General features: G+C 39.1%; 2 protein-coding genes across 4 annotated transcripts; both read left to right on the top strand.

Moving 5' to 3' along the window:
- Nucleotides 1-741: 741 nt before the first annotated feature.
- asb5a (ankyrin repeat and SOCS box containing 5a) lies at nt 742-7583 on the top strand. Of its 3 annotated transcripts, none has more exons than XM_037780688.1 (7): nt 742-1121; nt 2640-2719; nt 4140-4247; nt 4471-4621; nt 5090-5224; nt 6538-6729; nt 6960-7583. In XM_037780688.1, the coding sequence occupies exons 1-7, from the start codon at nt 920-922 to the stop codon at nt 7085-7087; spliced, it is 996 nt and encodes a 331-aa protein (XP_037636616.1). In that variant the 5' UTR covers nt 742-919; the 3' UTR covers nt 7088-7583. The 3 variants fall into 3 exon arrangements, with proteins under 3 accessions (XP_037636616.1, XP_037636617.1, XP_037636618.1); XM_037780690.1 differs by lacking the exon at nt 742-1121 and adding an exon at nt 1697-2111; XM_037780689.1 differs by lacking the exon at nt 4140-4247.
- A 1893-nt stretch (nt 7584-9476) lies between these two features.
- spata4 (spermatogenesis associated 4) lies at nt 9477-13385 on the top strand. Its single transcript, XM_037779469.1, has 6 exons — nt 9477-9703; nt 11193-11322; nt 11668-11786; nt 12343-12563; nt 12670-12771; nt 12938-13385. Exons 1-6 carry the CDS (start codon nt 9603-9605, stop codon nt 13030-13032), a joined length of 768 nt encoding a protein of 255 aa, XP_037635397.1. The 5' UTR covers nt 9477-9602; the 3' UTR covers nt 13033-13385.
- The last annotated feature ends 5774 nt before the right edge of the window (nt 13386-19159 follow it).

The following is a 19159-nucleotide window of genomic DNA, read 5'->3' as shown; positions in this document are numbered from 1 at the left end:
TAGAGGTCATCGATTTGCTTTTGTTGGCGGCCTACTATCTTCCCTGATGTCTCCAGCAGGCTGACATCACTTTTTCTAAAACGTCAAGACTGAGAAGGGGTCTCTCTGACTAACTTGCGTACATATACAATCAACATTGTTTGTAAAACTCAGTTTGTCATCTATGTGTGTTCCCAAATACTTAAAGGTGCAGTGTGTGGGATCTGGCGGTATCTAGTGGTGAGGTGAGGAGATTATAACCAACTGAAACGTCTTCCTGTGTACCAAACGTGTTGGAGAGCTACGGTGGCCGACTTGAAAACATGATTGTCCCTCTCTAGAGCAATTTGTAGCAGAGCCAGTGCGTAGAGTGTGTTTGTACGTGGGAAGTGAGTGGTGAAGCAAGAAAGAGAGAGCGGCGGCGAAGGCAGCGAGTAACGTTATCGACTCCGGCCCAAACAGCACTAATTAACAATGAGTTGGACTAACACCATCATTCAAGCTTGTAAACCTGAGCAAAAATAAACAGAGACATCATCAAAAAGACCCACTAAAGTAATTTCATCAGCATATTTAAAAAGCTTGAAATTGCTGTTGTCATAAAAATAATAATCTAATTTATCCAGAATTCAATACTATCATGAGTTAAAATGTATGCAAACAAGCCATTCATGTCACATTTGTGACAGCACCAGACACCACTGTGTGTAAAACTCAATGTGTATAACTTGTGAACACACCCACACACTGTACACTAACATTGCAGTAGTTGCTCTCAGGCACAGTAGCAGCTGCAGGGCATTTTTTTTTTCCAGCCTGGATCAGCCAACCAGTCAGTACACACTGAGAGAAAAAGCAGGCTACTCTTTGTGCTTTTTGCAGTGGTATCTGATCCTGCCTTCATCATAACCAAAGCCCCTCTGTAACGTGTCGGGAGGAAATGTCAGACCCAACAGAGGAACTCGCCAACAAGAACTTCATGGCCCGGTTGTCCAATGTTTACCTCAGCATCTTGGCACTGTTCTGCTTTAAGCTCTTTATTAAGATCTCTCTCAACTTGCTGACATACTTCTACATTGTCCGCGGGAACCGCAAAGAGGCTGCCAGGATATCAGCAGAGTTCTATGAATGTCAACAACGCAGTGAGTACTCTGAGGAAGAACATCAAAAAAGTCTTAAAGGGGTTGTTGTTGTCTTGAGGTGGTTTCTTTGTTCCACAAACTGTATCATTTTAATATATTTGTTAACCAAAGGCACATTTGGTGTAACAACAATACTGTTCACACAATACACCAAAGCAACATGTTTGACCTCAGGCGTATAAGGTCAAAGGTAGAATATAAGATATGAATTGTAGTATTCCTCGCTCACACACAAATACACACACACTCACAATTTCCGTGTTTACAAATGAGCTATAAATGCTGCATTGCTAATCCAATGAGTATAAGAAGCATTAATTGTATTCACATTAATACAAACTATGGACGTGAATGACTTTTCTCTCATCAGCTTAATAGCTACTTATGAATCCTGAACTGTACATTCAATATTAAACGAAGACACTGTAGGCTGGCAGTTCCTTCTCTCTAATGTATTAATAGAACACAGTCATGATACCCCCACCACCCCACCCTCCTCACGCGCCCACCCCCATCCTGCCCTAGTTTCCATTCCCAGCTATGCAGTGCACCCTTTCACACTCAGACAGCAACCAAAACAACACTGCACATTCTCAGGGACAGGCAGTTTGAAGGCGCATTCTGGGGGAAGAGGGGACACGACAACAACATAATCTGTATCTATCATTCAAGGGGATGTTTAATTTAAAGTAGGACCTACTCCGTGGAATACTAATTAGCTAAGCCTTGGGTATTAGTCACGGTCCTGTAGATACGGTCTTCCTTGTTCTAAGAAATATGTTTGATGTCTGTAGCTGGGTCTTTTATAGCCGTATTTCAAATTAGTGTCAGTCAAAGGGAAAATAGGCTGCATGAATAAAAGAGCTTGAATTTAAATAGAAAACATTAGGTTGATTATTATCTATGAATTCAAATTAAAAATGGAGGAAGGTGAGAATGATGATGATAACGTGTGGAACGCGTCGGCTGTTATTATGGACATTGACTCAGGTGTGCTGAATCAGACCGCACTTATATCAAATGGCCACAGAAAATATGAATGTCTCGTGTGAATGGAGTGTTAATGTGCTGAGTTATAATGCATTAATGACTTTTCAAGCACCATTAGTCACGTATTAATATGCTGCCCCATGCATTAACTCTTAGAACACGAAGGGTAAAACATGACCTTAATAAATATATCAACAGGATGGAGGATTGATACATTTAGATTTGTGGCTGGGATTTCATTAAGCAGCTGTAATTGATTAAACAATAAAGGAATTAGAATATTATAAGACATGATGAATAAACAAGATTTGATAAGTAGTAATAATATCAGGGTACGTAAAACAATTTCATAAAGACGATTTCACTGGTACATACATGATGCTTAATTTCTATCTTCTATTATAAAAGAGTGTTTTACAACCGGATCTGCAAGCTTCAAGTTAAACATGCTGTGTGTGCCAGTGCTTCCCTGTCATTATTAAGTGAAATGAAATGGAAGTAAGTACTGGATTGTTATTCTCACTGCAGGATCCTGGGCGGACCGCTCACCCCTCCATGATGCTGCGAGTCAGGGCCGCCTCCTGGCTTTGAAGACACTCATTTTACAGGTGACGAGAACACAATCCCGTGGGAGAGATACGTTCATCCTCTCATCTGGACACGTGGGGTCTGTTATAACTGTCCTTTGTGTAATTCAATTTGTATCAGTGTCTTTGTAGACTCCTGGTTTAGATGTTTAAGGAATCAGAGGTTTGGATGAAAGTAAGGAGTCACTAGGGTTATCTGGGATACATGTAATTATCTAATTGGTACCATCCAACACAGATGTTTTATTGAACTTGATCCATCTCCACCTCCATTAGTTCTCAACACTAAATTTTGGCATTCCTACAGAAAGTAAAATTTTGGCGAGAAAAACGGTCATGGCCATTTTCAAAGGCGTCCATTGACCTCTGACCTCAAGATATGTGAATGTAAACGGGTTCTATAGGTACCCACGAGTCTTCCTTTTTACAGACATGCCCACTTTACAATAATCACATGCAGTTTGGGGCAAGTCATAGTCAAGTCATCACACTGACACACTGACAGCTGTTGTTGTCTGTTGGGCTGCAGTTTGCCATGTTATGATTTGAGCATATTTTTTATGCTAAATGAAGTACCTTCCACTGACAATATTTGTCATTGTTTTGTGTTGTTAATTGCTTTCCAATAATAAATATATACATATATTTGCATAAAGCAAGCATATTAAAAACTTGACAAATCTCCCTTTAAGGTACATTTTGAACAGATAAACAATGTGCGATTAATTTGCGATTAACTATGGACAATCATGCGATTAATCGGGATTAAATATTTCAATCGATGGACAGCCCTAGTTTTAAGTAAATGTCGGAAATTGGCTGACGTTTTTGTGTAAGCTCACAATACCATGACTTGCCATCTTAGACAATACATCACTAAAACATGTTTTTGAGGTAAATAAACACAGCACAGAATAATAATAATATACAGTATTACATAACATTTATATGCAGTATCTAAGGGTGTCAACAGAATTTGCTGATTAATGCCAAATACTAATAAATGTGAGACTGGGAGAATCGCCTCTCCCACTTGTATTTCCAGCTGCTCACAGATTGAGGGGAGTGCTACGAGAGAGTAAGCCATTACAGCTACAAAGCCAACAATGTCTTGTTCTTAACTCCGACAAGCTCACGACAAAGCAGCGATATCATTACAGTATTCTGCATGGTGATTTATTAGCTCTTTACCAAGCCTCTGTTGGGTCTGCACTTTAATTAGCGAGCTTATTAATCGCTATTGTTCAAATGTGAGTGTACATTATAGTTTGTCAATTACCGACAACCATAACAGTGGAGGATGGGTCTTGTTTTATAAGAGAGAAGATGAGCTTTTGTTAATGTTCTTGCAATTCCTGATGTTCACCAATAGAGGTTGACAAAGGTCATGTATTGCTTTAATGCACCATATAAATATCTAAATATCTGTGGCTGTTTCCAGGGTCACAGTGTGAATGTTCTGACTATAGACCATGTGACACCCCTCCACGAGGCCTGTGTTGGAGACCATGTCGCTTGTGCCAGAGCTCTCATTGATGCAGGAGCAAATGTAAGTCACGTACTGGCCCTTCACTGCGGCTATACTGCACAGGTCAAATGTCATTTCCACGGCTGGGAAAATCTGGGTAGAAGTAACAAATGAGCAATGCTGCTCCTCTCCTACAGTCACTGTAGAGCTATTAAGTTGTTGTTCCCCCAGGCTGTTGCTATTAGTCAACTTGCATGGTTAAACAAGGCCTAAAAATAACGATTTAAGGAAAATGTGTTTACAGGTCAATGCTTCCACAATTGATGGAGTCACCCCTCTGTTCAACGCCTGTACAGTGGGCAGTGTGGCATGCACTGAAATTCTTTTGGAAAATGGAGCAAAACCCCAGAGACTCGTATACCATCCATCACCAATCCACGAAGCGACGAGCAAAGGTATATTGTGACAAAGTATTTTGCATTTTGATGGAATGCACCAACTAATATATCAAACTAATATAATATAACTAATATATTAGATAGTTTTCTATTGACTTTTTAAATACATCTAAACAGCGTCACATGGTCAGGTTCAAGGCAATTCATTCATGCAATTCAACCAATACCAATTGTATGTGTTTGCTGCTGATATTCAATATCTTAACATTACCACTCAATGTCTCTTATTAATATATAAAATGAACCAAAATGTAATTCCAACTCTACTAATTACAGCTTACACTAGATCCTTGTCTTTCAACCTGTGTCTGTGTCCTCTGCTGTGCTATAAAGCACTTTCTAACAAACCTGCACTGTGACAAATAGCTTTAAAAATAAATCCCAACATGACCCGAGCAGACAGCTTGGAGAATTATCTCGCATTGTCACTTACTGATTGCCGTCTTCATGGTCCATTACTTCCAGGTCATTACGGTTGTGTGGAGGCTCTGGTGACTTGGGGGGCAGATGTGGACATGGACATTCCTCACCTGGGCACAGCGCTCTATACGGCCTGCGTCTGCCAAGAGCTGGAGTGTGCCAGGAAACTCCTGAGGGAAGGTCAGCTCCCAGCACAGTGTCGATCTTTACATCTCCATACAGACGGCCACACATCCTGTATGAGCACACACACACAGATGCACAAGCACGTTTAAAAAAAAGGAAATAAATACATAAACTATCTGTTCAAAATGCACCTTAAATGGAGATTTGTCAAGTATTTAATACTCTTATCAACATGGGAGTGGGCAAATAAGCTTGCTTAATGCAAATGTATGTATATGTTTATTATTGGCAATCAATTAACAACACATAACAATGACAATTATTGTCCATAAACCCTCACAGGTACTGCATTTAGCATAAACAATATGCTCAAATCATAACATGGCAAACTGCAGCCCAACAGGCAACAACAGCTGTCAGTGTGTCAGTGTGCTGACTTGACTATAACTTGCCCCGAACTGAATGTGATTATCATAAAGTGGGCATGTCTGTAAGGGGGAGACTCGTGGGTACCCATAGAACCCATTTTCAATTTCCATATCTTGAGGTCAGAGATCAAGGGACCCCTTTGAAAATGTCCATGCTTGTTATTCCTCGCCAAAATTTAGCGTAAGTTTGCAGCGTTATTTAACCTCCTTTGCGACAAGCTAGTATGACATGGTTGGTACCAATGGATTCTTTAGGTTTTCTAGTTTCATATGATACCAGTATCTTTGGTGAGCAGGTCTTAAAAAAAAAAACATTTGTTCGTCCTTATGTTGGTGTACTTTCATTATTCCTGCTTAACTACCTAATTGCAGATGACAGGCATTTCCAGCAGCAGCAACAAAACTGCTTTATTTTTCATCAGTGATGTGATTCATCAAGGCAACGGTTAACTCCAGCGGGAGGCGTTAGTCTGTCAGTTTTTTACTCAAACTGCTGAACGTTTCTTTCTAGAGATCATATAAGGACAATTCAATCAGAGGAAGCAAAAATATATATATATATATTTTTTACCGGTACTGGCCTCACTAATGGAGACAGACTACGTGTTGCAATTTGAGTGAGGAGCAGCACAGCAGTGACATGTAGCCCACAGCTGACTGATGACACTTTCGAGCTTATTTGTATGCCCATACTGCTGGCTACCTTTGATTGAAAGTAACAAGTTCACATCCATCCTCTCTCTCAGGGCTGTTGAAAATAATTTCGGGGAAATGTAATACAATGTTATGGTAGAGAGCAACAGGGAGAGGCAGTTACGTTAAACATTTAAATAAGTAGTATATAGTCGCAAAGTAAGCCCTGGATTACAATGAACAACATATATTGATTATATAACAGTGGAAGTATCTGAATGGATAATGAAGTTGTCCTCCACACAGGTGCAAATGTACAGAAAGGCAAATCCCTGGATTCCCCCTTACATGCGGCTGCAGAAAAAGACTGCACAGCTGTAGTGAAGCTGTTGCTGGACTTCGGTGCAGACATTAACGCCAGGAACACAGAGTTTCAGAGGCCGGTAGACGTGGCTCCACCCAGCAGTATAACGGAGGGTTTCCTTCTGATATATGAAGGTACAAGAACGCTTCTAACTTGTTTTTGTAGGCCACAACAGACCTATGTTTGCATGTCTAACTTGTATTTATGTCTCGGTTTGAACAACTCCATTAACAGATATAAAAGATGTCCTTTTACTCTCCTTTTATCTGAGCTTGTAGCAGGACAGAGCATGCTGTCCAACCAAAGTTAATGGTATATGCATTAGGACCAGCTTATATAATGACTTATTGTCTCATTTTCATAGTTACACCACGACTGCTGAGCCAGCTGTGTCGTCAGTGCATCAGGTGCTGCGTCGGCCGTGACAGACTCCACCTTCTTTCCCACCTTCCCCTGCCCAACAGGATAAGGAACTACCTGCAGTACCAATGACAGGCACAACAATCAGACTGCCTGCCTAAATGGGACTTACAGAAATAATAAGCCTTTGTCACAAAGAGCTAATCAACTCCATGAACTCTTCCTACCTTTAATTTGAGCTACCAGTTAATTAATTAAGTCACTGAGGAGAGCTGGCTGTACCAAGCTGTGCTGCGCTGGCGTGCATCCCATATGTGATGGACAACGTAAAGCAGGGGGTTTCTAAAAAAGAGTCCTAGGCTTAGCCTTCCCTGGATAAATTATGGTTAAAAATATTATAAATACAATATTATTTGCAATTCAGGTTTGCTGTATTTAGAAGATGCCTTAATAGTTGCACTAGCTACCAGAGAGTAATAAACTTTGAAAATTTTTGAGATTATGATGTCATATAAATGCACAATATACAGTATGTGAATGAGTGTTCATAGGTTTGCATTTGATATATATGATGTATGGCACACTACTAGATGATTAAAGTTGTTTTGAAGCCTGGTGCCTTCCAAAATACGTCTGTGTTGCTAATGATGTTTGACTTAGGAGGTGCAGTGGGAGAATTATCACAAACATTTTTAAAACAAAAATAGTTGACATGTTAAAGCTTGGATTACTGAATACTGACAACTGGAGGCGGCTGACTTTACTGTTAAATCCCAAATGGAAAATATGAGGGAGTGGAGCAGCGAGGGTTTGTTTCTGTTGCTGAGACACTAGCTAATACTGCATTTAAATAAAGCGCCAGATACAGAAATAGACTATTTCTCTGGCTCCAGACATTATGAACAAAATCATATGAATAAAAGTAGTAGTATGAACTCACAATTCATAATATTGGGATGAGTTTCAAATTTTGTATTGACTAATTTCACAATTTCATGATGTTTGTATTGATAAAACTGTGTATGTCATGTCTTAATCGTCAGTTTAATATATACTGGTAAACAAATTTTTTTTCAAGTTAAATTTTATTTGTCCCCGCAGGGCAATTGGTTTTGCAACACAAAGTGCAACATAAAACATAAAGACAACATGGCATACACCGTAAAAATAGCACAGACTCAACAGCACTGCATCAATGAACAAGCATAATCATCAAGACAATGATAGAAAACAAAGCAGTACAATGATGACTAGCGGTCATCCCCCGACTAAATATGACCAGCATAGAATTCTAATCAAGAGACACCCAACAAGCAAACAAAATCGTCCAACGACAAAACAAGAAATAAGAATCAGTAAAAAAACAACATCAACAACATCATGAGATTTGTAGAAGAGTCATCCGGGACCTGTCAACATGAAACTTGGCTTGTTCTCTTAGGTCAGGGGTCATCAACCTGCGGCTCCGGAGCCACATGCGGCTCTTCAGCCCCTCTCCAGTGGCTCCCTGTGGGTTTTTAAATATGGAAATGAATAACTGTTTTTTGTTTACATTTTCATTTTATTTATCATTGTTATAGGTTTATGGTACGACGATACGACGGAGTATTAGGGCCACATTGAGGAAAAAAATAAATCTGAGATTTCGAGAATAAAGTCATAATATTACGAGAATAAAGTCAAATATTATAAAGTAGTAATTTTACATGTTATTTTCTTTTGTTCTCATAAAGTTATGACTTTATTATCGTAATATTAAGACTTTTTTCTCATAAAGGTATGACTTTATTCTCGTAATATTACGACTTTTTTTCTCGAAAAGTTATGACTTTATTCTCGTAATATTACGACTTTTTTCTCTTAAAGTTATGACTTTATTCTCGTAATATTAAGACTTTTTTCTCATAAAGTTATGACTTTATTCTCGTAATATTACGACTTTTTTCTCTTAAAGTTATGACTTTATTCTCGTAATATTAAGACTTTTTTCTCATAAAGGTATGACTTTATTCTCGTAATATTACGACTTTTTTTCTCGAAAAGTTATGACTTTATTCTCGTAATATTATGACTTTATTCTGAAAATATCAGATTTTTTTCCCTCAATGTGGCCCTAATACTGTGTAGTACATTTGCACTTTGGCCCTCACTGCATTAGATTTATTTATTATATATTTAGACTATAAGCTGTGTTACATTCATCACAATGCTCAAATGTTTCGCGGCTCCAGACACATTTTCTTTTTTTTTGTTTTTGCCTAAAATGTCTCTTTTGATAGTAAAGGTTGCTGACCTCTGTCTTAGGCAAAAAAAAAAGTCGTTGTTGACCTGCAAAACCAATTCAGTATATTACATTCAAAAGTCAGATTGTTATCCATATGAATAATTTATTTTGGAATTCATCCATAACATGCTGTATTAATATCACATCCTCTGAGGGGCAGTAAACTCCCACCTCTGTCTGTGTGCTGCGCGCATGCCACATGTCAAAAGAAGTGTGACGTATCGTTGTCATGGTGATATAAACAACAACAAAGAAGTCCAGTGCGCCTCCACCATAGATAATAATGAAACTGTAGCGGCTTGTAGCAGTAAAAAAACACTGTTTGTTTCTAGTTTTCATCATTTCATCAGCTCTCAGAGCAGCATGTCTTCTGCACAGTCTCCCAAAAAGACAGGACTGCCAAGAGAAGTGGTGAAATGGCTGCAGAGCCTCGACTTGTCCTTTTATCCGAAGAATGTGTGCAGGTAACTACACAAACTAAGTTAACTTACTGTACACATCCCATTGATAAAAAACGATTTGCAGGTCAATATTCAGACTTTAAAACTGGGATAAATGTAGTCAGGCCTGTATATTATTGTTTATAAAGTTAGCTCTAGGTTCTTTCAATAGGATTCAGCTAAGGTGCTATTTAAGGTGAAGCAGTTGGCTAAAACAAAGGTTAGCCAGCTTAATGTCGAAAGAAATTCAACCAAATACATTTGGTTTTGATAAATAGTGGGTGTTAGCTAGATCAGTGATTATAAAATAATTTACTAATAAATTATAAATCTGTATCATTAAAAAAGTGCATATCTACACATGGAGAACATTTGCACCAATATAGCAAGCATATTGTGTCCATCACTCCCACTCAGGTTAGCAAACAGTTCATTATTTTAAAGTTGAAGCACTTTCTGAAAGTCGAGGTCAAGGAAAATTTTATTATCCCCTAGGGGCAATTTGTTGTACAGTCAGCAGTACCACACAGTCATCAAACAAATACAATAAACACAATAAATAGCCTATTTAAGGCAATATATACAACAGCTTACAACATACAAAATTACAGGGCATTGTTTAGGAAACCAATGGCAGTCGGAACAAAAGAATTTCTGAGCCTATTGGTCCTACGTTTAGGCAAACTGTATCTGTGGCCTGACGGGAGCAACCTGAACTCAATGGACAGGGGATCAGCTAGGACCGACTGAGCCTCCTTCAAGGTCCTACTTTGGAATAGAGGATTCAAATCATTCAGGGTGGTGTCAGCAATTTTGCCGCACATAGTCCTAGTCATCCTTAGACTGTTAAGTTTAAATATCTGGTTTTATTAGGACTATGTCAGTCTTGCTACTGTTCATTTTCTGAAAGCTTATAAGATCAACTACTTGAAATATAGGCTGTAAATCCTATTAAGTTGAGTCCAAATGCAATTTGAATACAATCACTCTCTGTTTGAGGAATTTAGGTTGAAAAGTTTTAGAATAGAAATACTTCCAATGGCATCTAAGAGCACAAATGGTAGTGAGCAATATGCTTAATCGGTGTTTCGATTTTTAGGGGGTCCTTGGAAAATGTCCTCTCCTGTAAGGGGTCCCTGGCCCCAAAAAGTTTGAGACCCCCCGAGCTCGATCACTAACACCACACCTCTCACTAGTTCAGTTAACAATTGATCCATAGTCATTACTACTACTACTACGGTAATGAAAACTTGATTTAACCTTAAAAAGGGCCTCACTGGGATTAAATATATATTTTACAGGTGTGTCCTGTTGCACCATGAAACAAAAAGTAGCAAAATATATAACACACATACTTATAATGAAATACTGTAGATAAAATATGAATAATCAAGGGACACAAAACGGATAAGAGAGAAAACATCAGTGCTTTCCAACAGTGCCAAGACAGCAAATTGCGTTTCACTGGTAGAGTAAATAAACTCAGTCTGTTCTCCCTGCTTTTCATTCCCAGAGATTTTTCCAATGGTTACCTTGTGGCAGAGATATTGTCTCGCTATTACCCCACATACTTCCCAGTGCGTTCATATGACAAAGGAACATCGCTTTCTGCCAAACAGACGAACTGGAGCCAAATAGAGAGGGTAAGAGAAGGGGGGGAATCTAAAAGATATAATGAGCAGTGAAGAAATGTCTCTTTGTTCAGCTCAGTTGGCATTTGGTTTAAATGTGGTTTAATTTCCCTTTAGTAGACTAGTGAATTTGCTTTAAAAATGACTATTTTTAGGTGTCCAACCCACATTTTTTGATATTTTGATATAGCTCAACCTACCGGCACACAACAGAACTCCTTAAATACCAAAACACATAAAATAATCTATACTGAAGACCCATTGTGATATTTTCTTTACCTACATGTACTTGTCGGATCCGAAACAGGACTTTCTTATTTTGAGTTAGATAATTACCAAACGTTTTTATTGTCCCAGTCTTTACAGAAGCAGCATCTGCACTTGATGAAAGAGGTCATTGATGGAAGCATCCACTGTAAACCAGGAGCAGCTGAACTGTTGGTGCAGGAGGTTTATACTATGTTAACTAACCAGAGGTAAGTGTTGACTGGGAGCAGGGCAGGGAAATTAACACAGTTCACACAATTCATCAGCTCCTTTCTTGCTTTAACCAGACAGAAGAGGTTTATATAGCATCTTGGAGGTTATAAAAATGAATTATTCTATTTTGTTTTGCATCATTTTTACAGTTTAGTTTAATATTGGTACATTAAAAATTAGGGCTGCACAATTAATCAATCAGTCAATTTTATTGAAATAGCAACATGGCCTAGTGCAATTTTCAAATCGCAGGAGGCGCAATACTTGTTAAAAAGGTATCACATCACTGCTTGTGATGTACAGGATGCTGATACTGTACAATGACTTTAGCTGAGTCACAAAGATATTTTCATAACAATAAGTGGGCAATAAAAAAACTAAAAAACATCATACCCCCTAACCCGCTTCTAGTGGACTTGAACCCAAATAAACACAACTGAAGAGGATGCTTGTCAGTTGCAATAAAGCACATTTGCACAATGTAAAAATGATATTCACAAAACCTAAATATAGCAACATTATTCTGTAAACTTTTTAAATCTTCCTTCTCAGTATCAGACATGTTCAGGGCCCAGAGTCAGACTTTACTGACCAGGAGTACCAGGAGCTTCTGCCCACGCTGGCCCGCTCTACAGCCTCCAGGGCCATCAAGAACAACCTGAGGATGACAGAGATCATGGCCGAGCCCGACATCAGCACAATCCAGAAGAAGGCACGAGTCATCCTCCACAGGCACCTGGAGCACAAGGCTGCAGAGAGGGTTCTCAACCCTGGTGAGTCACCCAGGGGTGATATCGGGCTTTCTGTAGGGGGCAAATATAGGGTGGCAGTATAACTCATCAGTTTTTCCTTTGGACAATTTCTTTGGTTTCATGATAGGACGTTTTGAAGTGAAGGCTAATCTGGGTCGGCTGGCAGCCAAAAATCCTGTGCCATCCAGCAGCGATGAGTGCTTTGCTTCATCTGGAGACACTACATCAAGTAAGTGTTGAAGTCTTATATTCTCTCTCAGCAATAATCAGAGAATATTGATTCTGTAAATGTGCTCAAATGCATCATTTGGGTGCTGCAGATCCTAATGTTTTTTGGCAAATCATGACAGTTTTGTTTTAAAAAAAGGCCGTAATGTCTCTTTCTGCTGTTTTAGAGTTGTGCTACCCGTCGACATGGAGCGGAGCTGCTGTTTCCTTTAAGGAGATAAAGGTGCACCAGCCCGTCAGACGCTACCTGCTTAATTATTAAAGGAACCTGACGGAGATCTGCGCTCTATTATTGTATTGTCTGTGTGTCACTTGATGTAGTGAGATGTTATTTTTTCACAATTATTCAAAGCATAGTCTTTTTTAACTATTATGCCTCACAAGTATTTACTGGAGTATAATTTGTTTTGGGAAAACAGAAGACGTCACTGTTGTTATGGCTTATGTAGTGTTCTAGTGCCCCACCATCATGTTTGAGCTACGTCAGTTTGTACCAGTAGGTGGCAGCATTGAGTCGTGAGCAGAGCTCTCAATGTTTTTTTCAGCCTAAAATCCACTGCTGCAGGTGTACCATTGACAAAAAGAGGAAATAAATCAGTGTATACAGCAGAAATTGACTGGCCTTACTATTCATCTGTTTGTGTTGCTCACTGTGTTGAGTGCTTAAATGCTATTCCTGAGTTCCTTCGCCAATTATTGAATATGCATCTTCCCTTCTTTACCATCACCGAGGCAACAGATGGACCTTTTTGTCAATCTGCACCCTAAGAAATTATGATCAGCCACCTGCCAAATGCTGGTAAAATTATGCTATATCATTATATTCAATTTGGTAAGCGCCACTTTAGGCAACCAATAACAGATTCTTAAATTGGTTTGCTAGATTTGGGGAATAACGAGTCACTGTGAAATGAAGACATGAAAGCTTTTTTTTGTCTGTCTTGTTTCTCATTCAATGCCCCACATTTTCTAGCCCTTGGTTGAATAGATTTAAGCAGTTGAATGGAGTGAGTGTGTGTATGTTTTAGGAATATTGAATGATGAATCACTGGCCTTGACTGTCAAAGGTGTTGATGACTAAAGGCTAAAAATGTTTTTCTGTGAATATGTCAATAAAACTTTGCCCATGGTGACACAAATTAAGTGTCAACACATCTTGTGCCATTTAGAGCAGAAGAAGAAGCTAAATATTTGTGATTGTGGGTAAAAATGCCACACGTGTGATATTGATTGTGTGGCCACCACTTCATTGGTTATGAAGGGAATTTAAAAACATCAAACAGGAGATGTATTAGATCACTCATGGTTTGCATACTGATTTGTTCATGCTTTTTTCTTACCCTATTTCATTTCTAAGCATCTTGAGGGCTCAAGTATCATGCTTGTTTGTTTTTCATTTTTCTCCTTTAGGTCCGATATTTTAGCTAGAAAACTACTGTCCAATTTTAACATGGATCCTGGGTTTGTTGGATGAATATTGGATTACTTGACAGGCAGATCATCAGCGTTAATGGCACCATATGTTGTGCTGTTTTATTGGATCACCTCAGGGCTGTGTCGCGTCACCTTATCTGTACATATTGTACGTGAATGACTGCAGAAGTATCCATTCTGACAGATACATTTTGATGTTTTCAATTATTTAGTCATCTTGAGCCAGTTATAGGAGAGTAATTCTGCTCATGGTGTTTTTTTTCAGGGGGGCAACAACAGCTTCTTGTAACTTGACGTGTGCACGATGCATTTATCTTTGAGGACAATCAAGTTTTCGGTTGAAGCTAAAGTAAAAATTGTATGATTTTATACTTTTTTGTTCCCTCAAAAGCCAAAGGAATGTACAAATGGGGATAAACAAACACACATCAGCTGTATTTAATTTACTATAGAACAACTGCAAAATATTTTATTCCCGATTTGTGGTCTTTATTCGGCTGGTACTGTGGTCAATCAGAATTAACAGACGAAACAAACCACCAGCACTCACAGATAAAGGATCTTTCTTAGTTTATTCTGGGCAAAAAAACAAACACGTTTTTAGCTATAAGCCATCATCAGCTTCTGACACTTTCATTTTTTGCCCAGAATAAACTAAGAAAGATCCTTTATCTGTGAGTGCCGGTGATTTGTTTCGTCTGTCCTTACCACTACCGGGCACCCGATGCTGTTCAAGATTAGGAGCCGTGCTCGCTGCTACTTCTTACTATATCTCAATCAGAATTAACAGTCTTGTCTGATGGTGTCATATTAAATTCTGTCACTAATTTACTTTATGGTTACTGCTGGTGCTACATTAAACACTGCGTACATATCTGTAATTAATTATACCTGACTAGCAAGCGAAGTCATTTCATTTCACTCTGACCTGCATTAACAACACCCATATTTAACTGAATAGTGCTCTGGACTTTATTGACTTGCCCTTTTAAGTGTATAGTTTCTAACCAATTTAATCCACACTGAATGTCTGAAAAACCTCAAGTATACATCCATGATAATCCTGCAAAACAAATAATATTATCTCCTCCATTGTGTGCTTATTTTTGCACACTTAGTGGACGACATGATTTAGTTATTTTCTGGTGCCAAAGCCACTCAGATTCACTTTGAGATTGAGCTCACTCTGTTGGCCCCAAATCTCCAAGCACTCGTGGATGCTCAGTGTACAGTACAATTGAGCTGTGTGAAAGCTAGTGAAAAACGGATGACAGGATGATAAGTGTTTCTGGCTGACTGCCTGGCTTCTCATGTGGTCTGAGAAGCCCGGGCTTTCAATAGAGAGATGGGACAATGCTGTAATGATATGATCTCCAAAGCCTCAACAGACTATTAGCTACAGATGACCGTGAGATTTAGTGCTGCCATAGCGAAACACCATAATTTGACTCTTAAAAACTGTTGCGGAGGAGAGCATTCCGGGTCAAACTGCCAACCAAACAATTGCAACAGCTGATGCTAAACTGTAAACAAAACATTGACACTTTTACAAATCAATCCATCAGTTGTAAGAGAGGGTATCTGACATTTTGAACAACAGATCCAACCAGCCTATAATATATCTCATGGTCTCTTTGAAAGCAGCCCATCCCTTTTCCATGGTAGTCAATGGCTGCCTGGTAAAGCCTCTTTCCCTGCCTTCCTCAGTGGAGCTGTAAAACCTGACCTCCTTAATCTTTCAGTGTCTTTTGATTTCCCTCAGCTTGACTGGGCGTGAACACACATCAGCACTTAAGACGAAGAGCGCTGTCGCCTGTTGATTTCTGCAGGCGCCGGGAGATGAGCATCGGAATTTGGATTTTCAGTGTCGAGCCTGCATTGGTTTATACTGAAAACCCAGATTGCAAGGTGCAACTACAACCGGCAGCTGGTGATACCTTTAAATGCAAAATAACAAATGTACGGTATACTACAGAAGAGCCAGGGTCATAATACATTATTTTTATAATGCACAATAAATTACTGTGAACACTAACAAGTGAGATGCTTTACATAATAAGCAGTGGTCCGGGGTTACAAGGGCGATGTTTATATTTATTCTACATCTACACGCCTCTTCTGCTGAACAATATCTAGGTCCTGGTTGCTATGGCAACTAGCAAGCCCCATACTGGAGAGCGACCAGGAGACATTAATAAGCTTACTGTGAGCTTCTTTGGCTCGTTCTGTTGGTCATGAGCACACAGGCGGTGGCTCAAGCTGCACGCGCATGCATACAAAGAAATATGCAAACGCATTCGTTCAAGATCAAAACACACACCTCATGTGCAGAAACACAGATTGTGATGACAATAAAGAGATGCCAGGCAACTGATGTTAGAAAACCGAGGATGCCTAAAATGCCCTAAGAAAGTGTTTCACCATCTGCCCATTTTTCCTATCGGCATCATGGGAACCCACAGTGTGAAGGAAGCTCTAGTGGCGAAGGCGAGGTGATGCAGCAGGGTGAGGCGGAAGGGGGGGTCAGTGCCTTATTGGAAGCACAGACAGGAACACGACTAGCCGGGGGGGTTATTGTGAGTCTTTGTAAGCTAAGGATTCCCCGAGAAAAAAAGCCCTCCCCCCATTCCCCCCACAGCAAATCTCCCACCCCTATTAACAGAGCCACGGTAAGCTAGTGTGTGGCCATGTTATCCAGGCCAAGGGTGGGGCACTCTCTATGTGTGTCTGCACGCTGCCGTGCACATAGACGGTGTGAGAAGTCATGTGCATGTCAGATCCTAATATCTATATGTATTTATTCAGCATCCCGCTAATGAGCTGCTTTTATTCATTTACATATTTTCAATTTAGTTACAATGCATTAGTCACCAACAAGCTGCTGGCTCCCTGTTGTTGTTAATTTTCAAATTCCCAGGAGACTAAAGCTAATTAAGTGCAAATGAGTATTATTTCTACGTGCCACATGCAAACAATATCGCTTAAACAAATATTAAAACATTATTCACTAGATTGGAGTGCAATTCACTTCCTTCACTGAGAGACTTGCTATTTGACTTGATCACTGCTATTTGCAGTTTTTTTTAAATCATATGCATTGCAAATCTTTATTAAAGAGCAATACTCAAAATGAAATACTTCCTGTTTTGTGTAAATTCAGATCAGAAATGTTCAATCAAATTTGAGAAACAGTAAACCAAGAGAACACAGTGGGCTTGTGATTAACTTTCTAATTAATGACAACTGGAATAGGAAAGAATAAACAATGGATTCAGTGAGCCCAACACATTTCAGCAACCTGACTATATCAGGTTACTAAGCAGATTAATAGTGGAATTTAAATGCTGTACAGTGACCAACAATGCCCTTTAAATGCTAGAAAACTGCACCGCTCTCCCTCTGCTAGCATTAGACTCACAATAGAAAGGGCAACGGCAACAGGAAGGTACCTTAAAAAAAGAAAAAGTAAAAAGACAACATAAGACAAAGGCAAACTGTGCTTTAGGGTCAAAAGCAAAAAGTACTTAAAACACTCATTCATAACAACACACAGTATATTTTGTGAAGTGACCTAGTTGGTCATATCTTAACAATACCTTAGTAGTACAATGACCCACTAAAAACAGAATCAAATTCATATGATATTAAGCTTTTACTTTATACTTCATAGTGCATTCATAGCAAGTACATTTGGAGCTTATTTAAAACTCTGCAGTGTTTACTTGCGGTTTAATTTGTTTGAGCAGGATAGTGAATTGAAAACTGCAGGAAACTACAAACTTCACTACATGACTATACAAAATATAAGGGTTAAATGTGTGGAGACTGATGTTGACTCATATCAAACACTTACCAAACAGTTCATTTTTACTTGGAAAGCTTACCTTAATAATTAAAGGCAAATACTCAAACATGTTGCTCACAGTATTTTTCAAGACTAAGACACAATGAGGCGGAGAAGTTAATAAATCTATAGGCTAACTTTATAGCAACTAGAAACATTTGCTTTGATTCCCCCACACTGCCACTTTGAAGGCAGATTATCCAAATTCTATCTGATAAAAATATCTGTTCAAGCGTTTGCCTAACTCTTGTGCCTGCAGCCTGTTTTGCTTTCATTACACAACTTAAGAAAGTATTTTTTTCACCATGGGTTGACCGAAGAAAACAGAGCACAAGCTTAAATGTGCAAGTACATATGGATGGGTTAGCAGGCTAGCTTAAAGGGCGGGTCTATCTGCGTTCTGTTCAGTTTATTTTATTTATTTCTTTTTAAATGAAAACACCTACTCAGCCGTTGCAATAAGCAATAACGTGGTAGTAAGCTAATAGAAGCTAATCAATAAGGTTATGAATAATGTGAATAAGTCAAAGTTAGCTGTGTTAAGTTTGAAAATAACTGAAAGGGTTAGTTCGGATTTTTTGAAGTGGGGATGAATGTTTACTCCCTCAGTCTGCGAGGTAAAATTACTGCTTTTATGAATGTAGTCAGGTGACTTTGAAAAGAGCGATGTAATCGCTTCAGTTCCCTGTTGAAAAAGGGCTGTCTGACGGCGAGGTAAAGCGGCTGTGGATGGGAGCAGCAGAAAAAAAAGTATTTTAACCCCCTAAAAAAAAAAATCTGTATCATTTTACGCTATATTTAGAATATTTTCACCACTTTACATCGCCATCAGACAGCCCTTTCCTACAGGGACCTTAAGCAGTTATATTGCTGTCTCCAAAGCCACCAGAACAGACTCCATCCACAAAAACAGTAATTTTACCTCACAGAACACAGGAGTTGGTGGTCTACCGCTGCATTGATCGGTTAGTTTGTTTGTGTTATTCGGTGCCTTTCGGATCAGAACTAATGTGGCGTCCATAGCAGCACATTGCTTAGCTTCAGTGCCCGGTACTCCTGTCTGCTTCTCTAAACTCGGAGCGTGCAGACCACATCAAAGTTACCATACGTA

The sequence above is a fragment of the Sebastes umbrosus genome, chromosome 9 (assembly GCF_015220745.1).
Source record: "Sebastes umbrosus isolate fSebUmb1 chromosome 9, fSebUmb1.pri, whole genome shotgun sequence".
NCBI lineage: Eukaryota > Metazoa > Chordata > Actinopteri > Perciformes > Sebastidae > Sebastes > Sebastes umbrosus.
This window is presented reverse-complemented; position numbering and strand designations above follow the sequence as displayed.

What these genes read in the sequence shown, in the direction of transcription:
- asb5a (XM_037780688.1), top strand. Translation starts at nt 920, where the DNA reads ATGTCAGACCCAACAGAGGAACTCGCCAACAAGAACTTCATGGCCCGG. An exon ending in TGAAGACACTCATTTTACAG is followed by an intron (nt 2,720 to 4,139) that starts GTGACGAGAACA and finishes GGCTGTTTCCAG; the next exon opens with GGTCACAGTGTGAATGTTCT. An exon ending in CAGGAAACTCCTGAGGGAAG is followed by an intron (nt 5,225 to 6,537) that starts GTCAGCTCCCAG and finishes TCCTCCACACAG; the next exon opens with GTGCAAATGTACAGAAAGGC.
- spata4 (XM_037779469.1), top strand. Translation starts at nt 9,603, where the DNA reads ATGTCTTCTGCACAGTCTCCCAAAAAGACAGGACTGCCAAGAGAAGTG. An exon ending in ACTATGTTAACTAACCAGAG is followed by an intron (nt 11,787 to 12,342) that starts GTAAGTGTTGAC and finishes CTTCCTTCTCAG; the next exon opens with TATCAGACATGTTCAGGGCC. An exon ending in AGAGAGGGTTCTCAACCCTG is followed by an intron (nt 12,564 to 12,669) that starts GTGAGTCACCCA and finishes GTTTCATGATAG; the next exon opens with GACGTTTTGAAGTGAAGGCT.